The 16,454-nt window shown below is 39.1% G+C and overlaps 1 protein-coding gene across 2 annotated transcripts; it reads right to left on the bottom strand.

Annotated features, from left to right (window-relative positions):
* Positions 1 to 63: 63 nt before the first annotated feature.
* LOC113121759 (tyrosine-protein kinase yes) lies at positions 64 to 15,804 on the bottom strand. 2 transcript variants are annotated; one of them, XM_026292526.2, is made up of 12 exons: positions 15,501 to 15,804; positions 8,783 to 9,089; positions 7,338 to 7,437; positions 6,671 to 6,769; positions 6,364 to 6,467; positions 5,401 to 5,550; positions 4,898 to 5,053; positions 4,320 to 4,499; positions 3,429 to 3,505; positions 3,027 to 3,180; positions 2,180 to 2,311; positions 64 to 1,276 (listed from the first exon to the last, which is right to left on the bottom strand). In XM_026292526.2, the coding sequence occupies exons 2-12, from the start codon at positions 9,078 to 9,080 to the stop codon at positions 1,068 to 1,070; spliced, it is 1,659 nt and encodes a 552-aa protein (XP_026148311.1). In that variant the 5' UTR covers positions 9,081 to 9,089; positions 15,501 to 15,804; the 3' UTR covers positions 64 to 1,067. The 2 variants fall into 2 exon arrangements, with proteins under 2 accessions (XP_026148311.1, XP_026148310.1); XM_026292525.2 differs by having other exon boundaries at positions 8,783 to 9,092.
* Between the last annotated feature and the right edge of the window lie 650 nt (positions 15,805 to 16,454).

Raw genomic sequence — 16,454 nt, forward strand, 5'->3', positions numbered from 1 at the left:
GGGATTGGTTTAAACATTGACTGAAGTCTTAAAGAGACAGAGGTGTCCACCCACAGCCTCCTCCTCCATATGCGACATGGTCCATTTTTTATTAATAATAGGAACAAAATACAAAGTGAAATTCAGCCTACTGTATATAAAAAAAAACAGAAACAGGAATATAAAAAGTCCCAGTCAGTCACATTTTTTAAGATAAAATGATAAAATGGTTGTTTCCATTTTACATGATTTTGTTTGTCTCCATCTTTAACAACCTTTCTGTATCCACAACAAGGTCCAAGTCCACAGGCGTCATCACTATTTAACTTGTCTCTCCGGTCTCTTCAACTTTATGTGCACTGATTTTTTTTTGATGTGAGATTATACAACCCAGGCATGGACAGAAAGACTATTGCATTGTTATTAAAAAAAAAGGCCTGCAACAATTTCTGTAACTAAAGCCCTCAAATGAAGCCATAAAGCTTCACATGATATCTGTACATTCTGCAGAGTCCTCCTGCGTTTGTAACAAATGAAACATTGCACTGCAAATGATGAAATGTAAAGTCACACTAGATGGGATTTGCGTTTAAATATTCACTGTCAAATGAAAAATCATCCCCCTAAGAGCTTCCCACTATCAGTAAAATATATTAGTTTTGTCAGGAACTAGTTGTTTTGATGTTGACCTTACTAATCTACCACAAAGATTACAATTTGGAGGTAAGTGGTTTAAAAGCTCTCCACATCAGAACAGATGTAAGGCGTACTACTCTCAGCATGTTTTGATTGTGAGTCATTATCACAGCTTATTTCACATATAGTAGTGACAGCTAAGATGGTGTCCATAACCACAGCCTGCCATTATGCACATGATGATTGAAATCCACTTGAAAAGTCTGAAATTCACATAGGTAAGGCTTCCATAGTACCGCAATGAAAACAGAAATTGTGAAAATCAAAAATGTTGCTGGACACTGGAAACAATAAAAAATGGAGTAAAGAAAGTAGTGGTTTGTCTGGCTTTTTACCCAGACCCCAGATTTTCAGGTCTTGTCCTTAAACAAGTCTCCTCCCGGGACTCCAGGCTATAGGTTCTCTCCAGGCTGGTACTGTGGCTCTGTGGCAGTGAAATAGTCCTCCAGAAAAGACTGGAGGTACTCGAAGGTGGGCCTCTCATCCGGCTCCTTCTTCCAACAGAGGTTCATCATCTCGTGCAAAGACTCGGGGCATCCCTGTGGGCAGGGCATGCGGTAGCCTCGTTCCACCTGCTCCAGCACCTCCCGGTTCACCATACCTGATGAGGAGATGGCAGAGGGGTCGACAGCTGTTACAGCTTTAAACTGAACATAGATATTTTGGGGTTTGAAGTTGGAGGGCTGCACTGGGAGAAAGACACTCCACTGGGCTCATGAGTGTGATGCTGCTGCAATCATCATCCTTAACAGAAAGTTCAAAGCAGGATCAAATTTTGAACTAAAGACTATTTATTCTATTTACAATAAACACTAACCCTTCTGAATATTTTTCTTACTGTCTTACTGATTTATCTCACAATTACTTTTCTAATGTGTTAATTAATCTCTAGAGATCTGAGAGCACCAACCTGAGAGCTCTGAAAGGTTAGTCCCCCCCCGCCCCACTTGGCTTTTTATACCGTTTTTGTTTTGATTAAACAAATACAATATAATCTACAAATCAATGAATCGCTGGTTGGCAGATCTGATTAGTTTTAGATAAAGCCATGTTAGCAGTTAGTGACTTATTGATTAACAAAATTGTTTATTCATTTTGTCAATGGACCAATCTATTTATTGTTTCAAGCTGTGTGATGTAATGTGGGACACTGCTCCCCAGGGCAGTATCAGTTTGGCAGATTGTCTTAAACAAGAGTGGTGTTCAATCTCCTGATCTTTCCACAGCAGATGGTCTCATTTAATCTGAAATGTGCGTATGTGTATGTGTGGGTGTCGGTGTGTGTGTGGGCATCAGCGTTCCCCCTGCAGAGGCATAAACAAGCAGCACAGACAATGTCAGACGGCTTTAATTCATCCTCTGACATTAACAGGCACGCCAGCTTGACGTCTGCTGACAGACTGAGCTCTGGCCGTGAATCACCATCCCACTGACGCCACGCTGCACATTCAGTTTACTTTTTATTCACATCCGCTCTGTGTGCGTGTTTGTGTTGACACTGTACCTGGGTAGGGCACTCTGCCTTTGGTGACAAGCTCGGTGAGCAAGATGCCGAAGGACCAGACGTCTGACTTGATGGTGAAGCGGCCGTACAGTGCGGCCTCTGGGGCCGTCCACTTAATTGGAAATTTGGCTCCTGCGTTTGATGGAAATAAGAGGCAAAGAGACCAGTGAGATGATCCCACTAGAGGGAGTATGTGTTCATTTCCAGGAAACCACAAAAGCTTTAGTGACCCACAATTACATCACATGGACCAGTTTGCTTTTCCTGGTAGTTCAGTCATTTTTGGAGCGTTCTGAGAAACATCCTAATATCACAAACGACCTATGGTGGGTTCATATGCATTTATTACACTTATTTGATGACCAATAAAACACATCCTAGCAGACAGTTGGAATGGATGGGTCACAAACCATCAGACTTTTCCACAGGAAACAGGTGTTTGATTTCAGTTTGAAACATATTTTTATTTTTATTTTCAAGCATTTTAACTTTTAACACAAGCCTTAATGTCTTCTTAAATCTACCCATGTTGGTTTTAGTGCCCAAGACAGGGCACAGGCTACAGAAATGAAGGGCAAATGCCTCCATTATAGTGGGTTGGATGAGGAAAATATCTCCAAACCTGGCGGCATAAAAGCAAAATTACCAACATACCAGCAATAGTAGTATGTGAGAAAATCTTTTCAGTAATTTGGGTGAGCCAGCCATTCAAGGAGCAGACATGAGATGAATAAGAGTCAAAAGGTAGCTGTCCTAACAGCGTGACCCCCAACTCTCTCCATTTTTATCCTCACATATCATGTAGTAGTGACTCGAAATATCTGTGTGCAAACGTGTATGTACCGACCTTGTCTGGCCGTGTACTCATTGTCCTCTATCAACCTGGCCAGGCCAAAGTCAGCGATCTTGCACACTAGATTATCCCCCACAAGGATGTTGGCAGCACGCAGGTCCCTGTGGATGTAGTTCATCCTCTCAATGAACGCCATGCCATCAGCAACCTAAAAACAAAACATTTAAGACTATTTCATAACCAATTTTTGGTTTACACAGGCTAAACACTTCACTATGACAAGGAGAGTAAAAGAAGAAAATCAAAATGGGTCAAATCTGGAAGAGGAAGTTCACTTAAGGCTCCTCTTTTAAAATTTGAAGCTTAAAATAGATCTCTAAAGTCAACAACACAATTTACTCAAAAACCCTGTGCTCCTTTAACTCAAAGTTCAGATATCTAGTGGTTTCCTCTCACCTTTGCAGCCATGTCCACCAACAACACAAGGTTCAAGTATTTTCCATCACCTTCTTTGAGGAAGTCAAGCAGGCTTCCTATAAAAACAGCAATACTAAGAGGTAATAACTGTAGGACAGCACATGCATTGAATGGTACTGTGAGTGTACTTGCATACCAATGTACTGCTTTATAAAATGATTTAAATCACACGGAATTAAACTGAATAGTGCATAAGACGTAACTGTCATTTGGTATGTGATTCACAGTGACATCTAATCAATGTTTTTCATTTAAGTGTCGATTACAAGAAGTACTGTATTTTTCTGTGTGAAGAGTAGAAGTGGAAATTACTACAGAAGTTGCTCTGAGAGACACAGTAGCTCAGCAAACTGCAGACACTTAGAAATGCATGCTCTCAAACACAGAGCTATAAATTATACATTTTACACACACATAAATCTAATTACTCATAAAAGTTATTGCAGCTGAGCCTCCCACAAAACTACTGCAGTTTTCAATTAATTCTCTCAGTTTCAGGTCTCGGGGAACCACAAGGGACATTCGAGGACTTTCTGCATAGTGTATTAATTAAATGTCCATAATATTTACATCTTTCTTTTAAGGAAATCAGTATGCAATATATCTGATATCGCCGCCGTGCCTGAAAAACCAAAGCTGGGTGATTAAATTTTGTGCCAAAACAACATCAAACTGAATCTTGATGTTGTTTTGAGGTTATCAAAAATGCCTCATCGGTTCCATGTAACAGGAAACAGCTCAGTTTTGTTATTCTCTAGATCTGGATGGTCTTAGAAAACCAAGATAATTCTTAATTAATTATTCCAGTATGCACCTTTTTAAACAGGTTGACAGGTGTGTGTGTGTGTGTGTGTGTGTGTGTGTGAATACCTTTGGTCATGTACTCTGTGACAATGTAGATGGGTTCCTCAGACACCACTGCATAAAGAGGCACCAGTTTGTCATGCCTGAGCTTCTTCATGATCTGAGCCTCTTGGAGGAAGGCCTCAGGTGACATGGTGCCTGGCTTCAGCGTCTTTATAGCCACTTTAGTGGTGCCATTCCAGGTGCCTGCAGAGACACAGACGGGAGGAGAAAAGCCCACAGGCAGCAAAAGTTGTTAATGGGGTGGGAGCAAGACAATATCATTAATTAGGTAGTGTAATTGCTCAGACATGTGCTGTCATGCATGCATGCCATACAAAATAAAAAAAAAAAAGTGTGTAATCATTTCTGGAGATAATAGGGATACAACAAACTCAGGAAACAACTGCAGGAAGTGGATAATTTTCCAGTTTGGCAAAAAAATAGGCACAAGAAATTTGAATATGTGTGATTTATGTGCATGGTCCCAGAGTTAACCGGGTTGTATTTCCCCATCTAGACAAATACTAGTAAATATTAAAGTCTATGAAACAATCAGGCATTTTCAGGTGTGTTCCTGCGTGTTTTGTCTGTTTTGCTCTCACCCATCCAAACCTCTCCAAAGCAGCCCTGGCCCAGTTTGAGCTCCAGTCGCAGGGACTCCCGGGGAATCTCCCAGGCATCTTTGGCGAGCCCCTGGGTCTGAGGTTTAACTGTGGGGCAAACTGTGGTCAGCCTGTGGCAAAGCCCATCAGCATGTTCTGTGACAAAATAAGAAACAAAAATGAAATTAATACACAATTTAGTCAGACTGAGATGAAGTAGGATCACATTGATTTAACCTAAACCATCAGGCCAAAGAAAAAGTGGGATGCTGAAAATCATAACTGTACCACCAACTGTAAAATGAAAAGCTATTCATCTCTTACTGTAGCGCTCCGGGGACATAACACAGGTATCACAGAAAACTACACGGTGGCACAAAGGTGCACGTGTGACAGAGTAATTTTTAGGATAATTCCTTGAGGTGCGACAAAAGACTGTGATGAATAATGAATGAGAGAAGATTGGGAAGCAGAGTGACGGAGAAGCCTGGCACATCACATACCTGAATAGTGTTTGACAAGCTTCTGTAATGCATCAAACTGTACTCGCGTAGTGATGTAGTATCCCCCGCTGTCAAGCTTACGGATCTTGTAGTGTTTCACATTGTCTCCTTTGGCTTCATCCCAGTCTCGTATGGAGAGAGAAAAAGCACCTGAAGGGGACAAGAGAAATGTTCATACATCTGAATATACAGTTAGTGTCAGTGATTCAACTGTGTGGTGCAGAGCTATGAACACATAAAGTGGAAACGTGGGACGAGCTGCTGGTTTGATTAACACTGTAAATTCCCACTTTTCTTCTAATGCTGCCCTATATTCTTTTAACATAAGGTAATGGGAATTGTCTCCTTTATTGCTGAAAACATCTGGCGAAAGGATTTAAATACCTTGGTAACACACAGTGTTACACACAAATCCAACTTTATAGGTGTTACATCAATTTTATTTTTTATTTATACACTTAATGTTGTTGCTGCCACATTAGTGCTGAAATATCCTAACAAGAATCAAATGGACTGCCGTGATATTCAAAGTCTCCTCACAGTGTAAAAATATTAGTGGTCCCCAGAATGTTTAATCCCTATATCCTGTCAAAATTTCAATTTGCTATATTTTTTTAACCAATGACATGTGACCTTGATTTAATGTTGTTTTTGTTTATTAAAAAAAAATGCCCTAAGAGAATCCATCATCATTGAACCACAATCTGAAAGCGAACTCATTTAAATTGGTATCAGGTTCATTATCTCTAGCACCAGCTCATTATTACCAACCTCATTATGAGGTCTATGATGGGGTGTGTTGCAGGCAGTTCTTGTGGACTTTAAGGGTTGTACACAGTTTTAATCTTTGATTTTTTTTTTCTAAACTCATGATTTTGATAATCTAACATTGTCCATGCAAAAAAATCAACAATTTAAAAAATGCCTAACAAAATTTTATTTATGAAGGAGCGACCACCTCACCTTTAGTAGTTTCACTTTCTCGGACAAGGAACGTTCCTTGATTGTTCCGTGTATTCAGCAGCAACCTCTCAGCGTCTTTGCGTCCCATTTTACCGAAGTACCACCTATAAAACATAGCACCCTAAGTAGACGTTTACTGTCGAAAACATTAACTAACTGGTGTTAAAACATTAAAATGACTCATTCAGCTTGTGAGGCTGCTAACACAGGACTCAGTACTTTGATACAAGCCAAGTGAGACGACATCATGCAGTCACCATAGATTATAAGACCTATGTTGCTGTGAGAAGCGGCAACAATGCCTTACTCTTCAGCCTGAATGGAGTCAGCAGGGGCCACGTAATTGCTCGGGATGTAGCCTTTCTTCCCCGTGTTGATGGAGTGGGCCTCCCACCAGTCTCCTTCTCTGCAGGGAGACAGTGGCACAGGAGACATGATGAATTAGTCATTCATTTATCAGTCAAGGACAGCACTCATATATCATAGTCTATCATAGTATGATTAATACAGGTTGGTTAATAGTGCTCAGTGATAAATAATGTATGGTCTTGTATAAAAGGATCCATACTTTACCCCATTGTGACTTGTGAAAAGGTTCTGAAATGACTTAGCTCTAACGCTCGTATATTTCAGATATTTTTTTTCCCTTTTCAACTTGATTCAACAGTTTAACACACTGAACTGTCTTTAAAACGTGCTCAAGACTAAATGCCTGACACAATGGGAGTGAATGAGGCTAATCTATTTTACATTACAATGCTATAATAACCTCGGGCAAGATCTCAGGCAGAGCAATGGCTCACAGTGCCGTGCAGTATCAGGAAACGGATCTAATGCATTTATGAAAGCAGACGTTCACTGAACAGGTGCAGCCAAGAATTACAGGCTGAAAGAAAGGCTGTTCGTAATCACTGCTCTTCTTGTGCAGAAACATGTTGAACTCATTTTTCTGGTAGACTGAGAGAGAAACGTACGTATTGTTAATGATCTGGAAGCGATCTCCCTTTTTAAAAGTAAGATCCTCTGATGTTCTGGCTTCATAGTCATACAAGGCTACAAAGAAAGTGACACCACCTAAAGAGACAAAAACACACAGTCGAACAAATAAGCGTGCAATATATAAGACAAGGATGCAGGTACAGGGCATTATGGTGCACTGTAACAACAAAAGGAAACAGCAGGACAGATGACATTCATATGCCCACCACTGGCAGCACTAATCCCATTATCTCCTGCAGAAAGCAAATAGCATTGCAGAGGCACTTCACCCCCTCTGAGAGCAGATAAACCAACAGGAGGATTACACCCTAAATCCCACCTGAACAGTGTTGAGTCTCATCTTTTTGCTCTCAGAATCACTGTAATCTGCTTAGAGATGTTTGGAGTGATCGCAGTAAATAACACGATCAAGGTAACAAGAAAAAGCTCAATAAAATAACTATTGTGGTATTATCACTATAATGGATTATCATACTGAGCAGGTTAAGGTTACTGCTAAGTGTGTTTGCGTTTTTTAGTGTTTTTACTTTACAACACAATTTTTTAATGTTTAGACCTTTGAATGTGAACGTTACCAACCAGTTTTTGTCATTAAAATCAAATTTAAAGTCAAAACTTAGGTTACGTCATAATTTTTGTCTTCTTTATAGAATGGCCTTTCAGTTTTAAGTACACTGAATTACCATCCAACAGAAACGGGGCAGGGGAGAATAGTCCAGCACTGCCAACAGCTCAGTGAGCCTGTCAGCACAGCAGCACTTTGGGATAATTGCTATTACATGCCAGATGTAATTGACTATATTCACCTGTCAGGATGCTAACTATAGCTAATTGATACTAAACACAATTTACACTGATGGAATTGGTGGTTATTTTTTGCAGGTATTTGGTCATAAACTAAAGAATTGAACATATTGAAATTTTAATATGATGTTGGCACCAGATGAAAAGTTTAAGGATCACCAAAGCGTTTGTAATTCTTTCAGAGGGGAACATGAACGTATATAGTAAATGTTGTCCTCATCCATCCAATTACTGCCATATTCCACTTTAAACTAGAAATTTCATGCTGCTTGTGCTGCTACATTAAGATTAGGGGCTAACCAAGAACAGTAAGAGTCATTGAGCTGGTACAGTGAATGGATGTACAAGCTTTTATGGGAATCTAGTTAACAGGGACCGAGATATTTAATTTGGTTTACTGTGTTTTGTCTTGATGCTCAGGAGCAGGTGGTTTGGTTTTCAAGTGAAAATAGTTCAGTTTAAAGCCTTGTGATCAGGATGCATGGATTTTTGGGTAATACAAAAGTACTGAAAACTAAGGGGATACTGCCATTAATATTGTAACCTAACTTATTGCAATAATGAAATGTAATAAGTAATACTGTATGTATTGCATTATGATTAAAACATTACTCACCTGAAACTGTACCAGAAAACGAGTTGGACAGAGGACCAGAGAAGGAGGACGGTGTCCCTCCAAAGGGAGTCATAGCTGATGAGGAGCCACCAAATGGCATGAGTGTGTGATTGAAATTCGCAGCCTCAGAACCACATGAAGACAAGGGAGGTTGATTCTGGTCCAACTGGGTGGGATCTGGCCCATAGTGACCTACTTGAGGCTTGGCGGTGGTAGTGTTGGGGTCTGATGGGGAAGAAACCTCTGGCTGATACTTCATCGTAAGACTCTTGTCCTCTTTGCTCTTGACACAGCCCATTGTCTTGCCCTGCTGGGACACAACAAAAAGCTGCAATTTAATGCCAGCAGATGGAAAATGACAGCTTCCCACTCATCATTATGATACATAAATATAGCGAAGTGCCAGCGAAGGTGCAAGATTAACAACTGTAAGTGCTGGAACATTTTCTATTATGATCCCTCTATGGAATGAAAATTGAAAAACCTGATACTGTGGCTGACGCAACTGCTAAAACTATAAGCCATGTATCTGGGACATATGGATAAACGTTAAATCTGCTTTTAATCATTCACAATTTCAAAGTGGCTTAGTACATTCAACTGGACATGCATGTTTTCTGGTTAAAACAGATAAATAGATGATTGTGATGTTTATTTTTGTGATCATTGCATGTCAGTGTTGTTCCATTAAGAGATTAATGTTTACAATCAAAACAATTTATTTCCAGTATCAGTTCTGTGTTGTATATTTCAGCTTCACTGTGATTCAATTAGGCCTCTTTGGGGCCCATGGATGGATTACTGAACGGCACAAAGGGGTCTTTGTATGTGAAATGTATTATTTGTTGTTGGAAAGTCAAACAAATGCCAACAAAGAGACAAAAATGAGTACAAAAACATGCAGAACGACCACAAAGAGATGGAAAGTGACAACAAAGGCCACAGGCCTTTCACACATCTGTGCCCACAGCTGCATTATTTCATAATCTGTCCATGCTCAGTCTGACTATATTAGAAGGTTTAAAACTGTGGTGTGTCTCCTTCTGCATGGGTTTCATTCCTCCTCCTAATACAATTTGGTCTGGAGTCACACTGAGGCATGTTGTCTGAGCTCGAGGGGATTAACCCAGCTTGATTTACCAACACGTGCTTGAGGAGCTAGTCTTAATGTCGGTGATTTGGTGTTGAAAAATCAAAAGACAGTAAAACAACGGAGGATTGAAACAGAGACTTTTATGCAATGAAGACAGGGAGCAGCCACAATCACGCGTCTTTTAAACTGAAGAGGATTTGCTGGTGCTCTAATTCATCTTTCACTGATTTTGGAATAGCGGCCTTGATGTTAAGAGGTGGGAGGGATTTTTCCTCATCAGAGAGGGAGGGGCATAATCAAAGTTCATGGAGTTCTCCGACTGAACTGCCAAGGAAATCAACAAAACGGGGACAAACCACAGAAACCTTCCAAAAATTCAAAAAACTCTGCTCGTGTAAACCATAAAACCATTTAAACTGCCGGTTAGAGTTCACGCTGAGCACTGGTCATACTCCACAAAACCATTTCAGGAGCAGTCAGTTACTGGAGATGTGTCAAAATGAGAAAGATTTTCCGAAAATTTGTTTTAGAGGAACTCGCCAATAAATCTATTCTCAGATGTTAGATCTAGAGCCAATATGCTAAGAATGTTGGCATGGAAAAAAGACTTTCAGTTTCCAAGCCAAGCTTTTCTTTACTGAGACATTAAGTCAGCGTCATGGAAAGCAGAGCACTTCACTCAGTGGCTCAGTCAATGGTTTGGTTGTAGTTCATCATCAGATAGAAAAGGGAGAGAGAGAGAGAGAGAGAGCTGAAAAATGCTGCACAAAGTCCCAGGGTGGTTTGGACTATAAACTGAAAACCTTTTTAAATACATAAACCATTTTAATAAAACTGACATCACACTTATGAAATGATCATGTAGTAAATACCCAAATACGAGCTGCATGTCTGAAGCATTTAAGGAAAGTGTTTTATTGCTGTGCACGGACACAGCTGTTCCTTTTATGTTTCTTTACCAACTGTAAAAAATGAAATAAAAGAGCCACCATTTTTGTCCATATTGACAAATAAGGGTACTGCAAAAGAAAAAAAAAAATTTACCCTCTCCTGCATATAAAAAGAGAAACAGTGAGATCAATAGGTTGATTTGGGAGCCATGCAGACAGTGGCAGGTCTACCAACTTGAACTATTATACAATTATGAGGATTTACCCTTAGAGGATAAGAACTTGGAGCTGAAACAATGCTGACCTCAGACTCAACCTGCACATGGTCATTCTGGCCTGCAGTGACCTTCAGTATCTGTCACATTGACAAAGAAGGACAAACAGTGAACAGAGTTTCAGAGCTGAGAGGGATTGCTGTTGCAATGAAACACAAGTAATGTGCTTTGAACGGTATGTGAGTGCATAAAGAACCTGAAGGCTGAAAGAAAAATGTATGAAGAACCCAAACTTTTCTGTAGTGGATCAGAAATATCTATGTGACTTTAACATCCAAGTCTATGAGGTTCAACACCAGATCATTCCTGAACAGCACAGCTGGGATACCTAAAGGAAAATCTGCCTTGCTGCTATTCATAGAAACTTATTCTAACTGCTGACAACATCCCGTCCACTGCCCCCAGGGAAACAACATGAGCTACAACTGCACAACGCATGCAAACATCAGACAACTTCCAGCTGCAGCATTAAAACACAATGAGAAAGGAAGATGAAAGAGTTTAAAGCATAAAGTTTGCATATCATACATGCATGAACATTTACAAATGCATGTTTATAGAGATGCTGCTAGTTGTATCTGATTGGAAAGACACAGAGACAGAAAATAAGGACAAAAAAAGTCTGAATATTCAGTCACAGACAATGACAGTGGATTAAAATGATCAGCTAAAAGGAAAAAAGTGTCCCTTTTGCCAACTTGGCTGTAAAATCATATAAACAAATAAGTGTATTTTTTATGTATAAGATTAAATAAGTTCTGCCACAAGTCTTTTTTTTTGTCTGAACAGAAAGATGAAGAACAAATAAATGAGTATTTACAGAAAGACCACAAAACCTTAAAATAACAATAGGCTCAGCATGATAGCTGCACACACTTTGAAGAAAAAGGAGGAAACCAAGCACAGAGCAGCTCAGGGACACTATGTATGAAAGGGATATTTATTCTTTCATATAGGTGCTAGAAGGAGCTGCAACTATTATTTTCTTGATTAACTGATGATTGGTTAAGTCTATACAAAAGTGAAAAAGGCTGTTAGACTTTTCCATGGCCCAAAATAACTTACATTTTATTTTGTCCGACCAACAGTTAAAAACCAATATTCACTTTATTGTGAGGATGAGAAGGAAAACATCACAAAAAAGCTCATTTTGGCATCTTTACTTACAAATGACTAAATCCTTATTAAGTTATTAAAATAATTATTGATTCATTTTCTGTCAACTGACTAAAGAAATCACTGCAGGTCTGTTACTCAAACTCAAAGTATTGTTCTGTACAATATTCTTGTTATGCATTATTAAAACTTCCACTTCCAAACTTCAATACAATGAATAATAAATAAACAGGGAATAATAATTAAAAACGGGTATGTCTATATGTATGTTTTATATTAAAAAGTGTGTTTGTAGACTCTAGATCAGGGATCTAACCCTCCATGAACATCCAACCTCTTGTCCCTGCTTCACCTTGAACAGAGTTTCATTTAGAGGGATCCTCTCAGACTATCGCCTCGACAGGCTTTAGTGCCTTTATTTAATTTAAATTTGTGAACTTTGGTTATGTCGGCTCATATAATCTTGACTTCAGCCAGTGCAAACCTCTAAAAATGATTTAGCAGCGGTTTGGAGGGAGCCAACTAAATCAAAGGCAGCTAAGAGCGAATCAGCTTACACCATCAGCTGCGGGAGAAAAATACATTATTTACTACAGTTGATCAAACCATCTCTCTGGTTAAAATCAAAACTTCACTTTATTCTTGTGTTACAGTAATAATTCAAACGTCTTTATCAACAATCTATCTTCAGTTTCCTGCCCTTGCTCTGATTCTGCACTTTTCTCCTATATTACTTTTCAGTGGCCACTAATGATAAAAATAATGCTCCATGTTGTAAATAATTCTCATGTCAGCATAATCAAAACATCAAAGTTAAAATAACATTAATAGTTGGAACATTAATAGTTGTACCAAATTACATAACAATACATCTAATAGTTCTAAAAACATTCACCCAAAACCACAAACGTTCATGGGAGGACTACAAGTAAAGACCTCACCAAAGTAAAGACTGTTCATATCCAATAATATTTATTTATACAAAGTTTTCTGTAAATACATCTAATAGTTGCTGAGATTTGTAAATTTGAAGATTAACTTCATTTTCTTGTTTTATGTCTCTTTAAATTAATACCTTTTGACTGACAGATGAAAGAAAGAAGCATTTTGACAGGTTAAACAACAGATGAATAAACAATGAAAATAATCATTATGTGAACTGCACACATTTCTCTATGTGGTGAAGTATAGAAGGACATTACACTGATGCAATGAGATGGGTAAAGTTACACTACAAGACATGATAGTGAAATACATTACAGCACAAAAATAAACCAAAATCTCATCCAGAACTTGCAATCTGACTGAACAACCGTATTTCTTTAGAGATATGACTGTAAATGCATGACATGTATTATAAATGAACTGAATCCATCATTCTAAAATATGTTTTGGTTTGTTCAGCATCTTGCTGGATCAAACAGCCTCCATATCTTGTGGATTAAAAAAAAAATCTAGACTCAAACAAAGTTGACATTTGACTGGCTATGAGTCAGACGCCTGAGCCAGGGGGGTAGGTGGGGGAGTATGATGGTGGAGCAGCTCCATCCATCCATCCAGCCGTCTGAGTGAAACCATGCCCAGTGTCTCATTGGACAGCTGTCAGCGGCTGAAGCTGCTGTGGCTGCAGTAAGGGAGGGAGCTCTGAAGCTTTTTTGATCTTCACATCTGCACATTCCTCTGATGCCAAAGGGTTAAAACTGAAAATGTGTTTCAGTATGAATGTAGAGCCTCAGAGCGCCGACAGAAACGCCAATAAATGGTTCAAAATCAACTCAAAGTAAACTCATGCTGGAGCTTACAACAGTTTATGGGTGAGAAAAGAAAAAAAATAAATACAGATTGTTCTCATTCATGTGATATTTAACTTATTTCGCATCATTTGACACAGTCAAGTTTACAAAAATCTCCACACAAAACCTCATCGAACAGATCATGGCTGTGATCATGTCGATTTCTGCACAGCCAGAGAACAGACGTCATTGTCTGACACTGACGGGCCTTTTGGGAATACCTGAGTACTGGCACCTGAGGCTCCATTGGGCATGAGCTATTTTTGGGAACCAGACTTCTGCCAGCTTCTACAATCGTCCATTTATATCTGCATAACTGTGCTCAGTAGTTTGAAGTATCAGCATCCACAGAACAGAAACTGAAAAAGAAAAAATCCTGAGCATTTGTCCAGGACTTAGATTTATAAACGTATAGGTTTATGTCCCTTACTGGCAGCACCCTACTGTCACAAGTAGATACATTTGCTTTAATTGCACTTTTCAAATGTTATTTTGAGGAAAGTTTTACTAAAAAAAAAAATAAAAAAAAAGTCGACTCACACCTGTCAACTACTGTTTTTATGGAGCCTCTCCTGACAAGGTGGAGGTTTGCTGTCGTGATGAAGTTAGTATGACCACATGAGGAAACTCTAGCTGTGTTTCATCAGCTAATCTTTGAGTGCACCTTCCCAGAATAGAAACATGATGGAAAACAATGAAATTAAAACCTCGTGACAAATCATCTCCTCCACTCAGACACAATGACACTGTAAATTTGATGAAAGAAAGAAAAATGGATTAGTGCTGTCACTTTTAAACACAATGCCAAAAAACCTTATAATTTAGGACCTTGTACAGGGATTCAGGACATATCTCTACCTCACTGTCACTTTAAACACCACAATCTGTGAGTTTGCTTTGAGCTCCCTGAACAAAAACTGAGTGGGTAATGTGGACATTTCCCCAGTGTCTGCCCTCAAAGTGGAAGTGTACAAGTCACCATTACCAGAATAATAAAGCAGCACACAGAAAACCTGATCTCAGTCATCATGAGTCAAAGATTTGGTCATTTTAAATGATGAGGTGGCACTTGAACATTTTGAACTGGGCTTAATGAAAACAATAAGTGACCAAACAAACGAAACACAGCTGGAAACTCTGTAATGTAAGACTTTATATACAATTTATAGCAACGGAATCTATTTGAAACTTTTATTTCCATAAATCCTGAATAACAAAATTACCTCCATGTGAGGTATTTAACCATCTAATACGAACTGATTAACATTAAATGGCTGTGGTGTTACTGTAAGGTCTGTGTGGTTTAATGATCTGTCCCTGTTTTAAAGTATTATCTGCTGTCGATACTGTTACCTTCATATTCCACGATATTTTCTTTATAAATGATTTCATCGCTCATGCTTGTCCGGGGAAAACAGCAGTATAAGGTATATTTGTCTTAGAAATAAGACGGAGAGCTTCATTCCTGTGTGGATCACAGGTCGGAACAGCCGAGCAGCTGCTGCGTTTCGGCCCATTCAGACAAGAGACCAAATTAATTTGCGTCTTTACCTTCACAAATCCACGTCCTTCTTTGGGTGTTTTTTTTTTTCGCCTTTTCCCTTCCCCTTGAATCAGATCCCGTGAGGAAAGAAAAAATAAAATCCGAGTTATTCCAGCGGGGATCGAGCCGCCTTATTCATCCTCACTTCATCCATCCAGCAGAGTAACTGTGGTCAGATTTAGTGAAGTTCAGACAAAGCAGCTGAAGCGCCACAGCCTTGAGGGATGGGGGGGGGGGCTCATGGAGGAGACAGACCAGAGAGGCTGAAACCAGCAGCAGCATGACGGTGTTTTTTTTTTTTTTTTTTTTTTGTCTTTTTAGTCTCTCAGCTCCTTTTTGCCTCTACTTCCCACTACTAAACTTACACCAACCTCCATGCAACAACATGGCCGATCCAGTCTGCCGGACTGGAGTCACAGCTGAGGACCCGGACCCAAGACCCAGACTCAGACCTGCTCTGAACAGCGGGGTAGCATTAAGGCTGAACCGGCTGAATAAATAAACAACAAGGAGATGAGTGGAGGAAAACAAAACAGACCAGTCAAACCGTTTTGTTTATATAATTATACAACCACAAGTTATTATCACAAATAATAAGTACATCTCTACCGCCCTCTGCTGGGCAGAGACTGAAACAATAAACTACTAAAGCAATACTGCATTAAAAGTTAAGAGTACATAGAAAAGTAAATGTACTCAATTCATAGAAATCTCCCTGTGACTGTTTCACGATTATATGTTGTTTAATTAGATCATTATTAATGGCACATTCATGTTTAAAAGGCATTTTACTGTTTATTGAGGGTTGCAACTAAAGAGCACATGGCAGGTTGAAATACCAATTTAACCAGAGCATAGCAAAAATCCTTGTATTTATGATTTTGGTAAAAAAAAAACAAAAAACAACAAAAAAAAAAACTTATGATTTAAGTGATTTAATAGTCACTGGATTGGCGGGAGGA

The sequence above is a fragment of the Mastacembelus armatus genome, chromosome 20 (genome assembly GCF_900324485.2).
Source record: "Mastacembelus armatus chromosome 20, fMasArm1.2, whole genome shotgun sequence".
Classification (NCBI taxonomy): domain Eukaryota; kingdom Metazoa; phylum Chordata; class Actinopteri; order Synbranchiformes; family Mastacembelidae; genus Mastacembelus; species Mastacembelus armatus.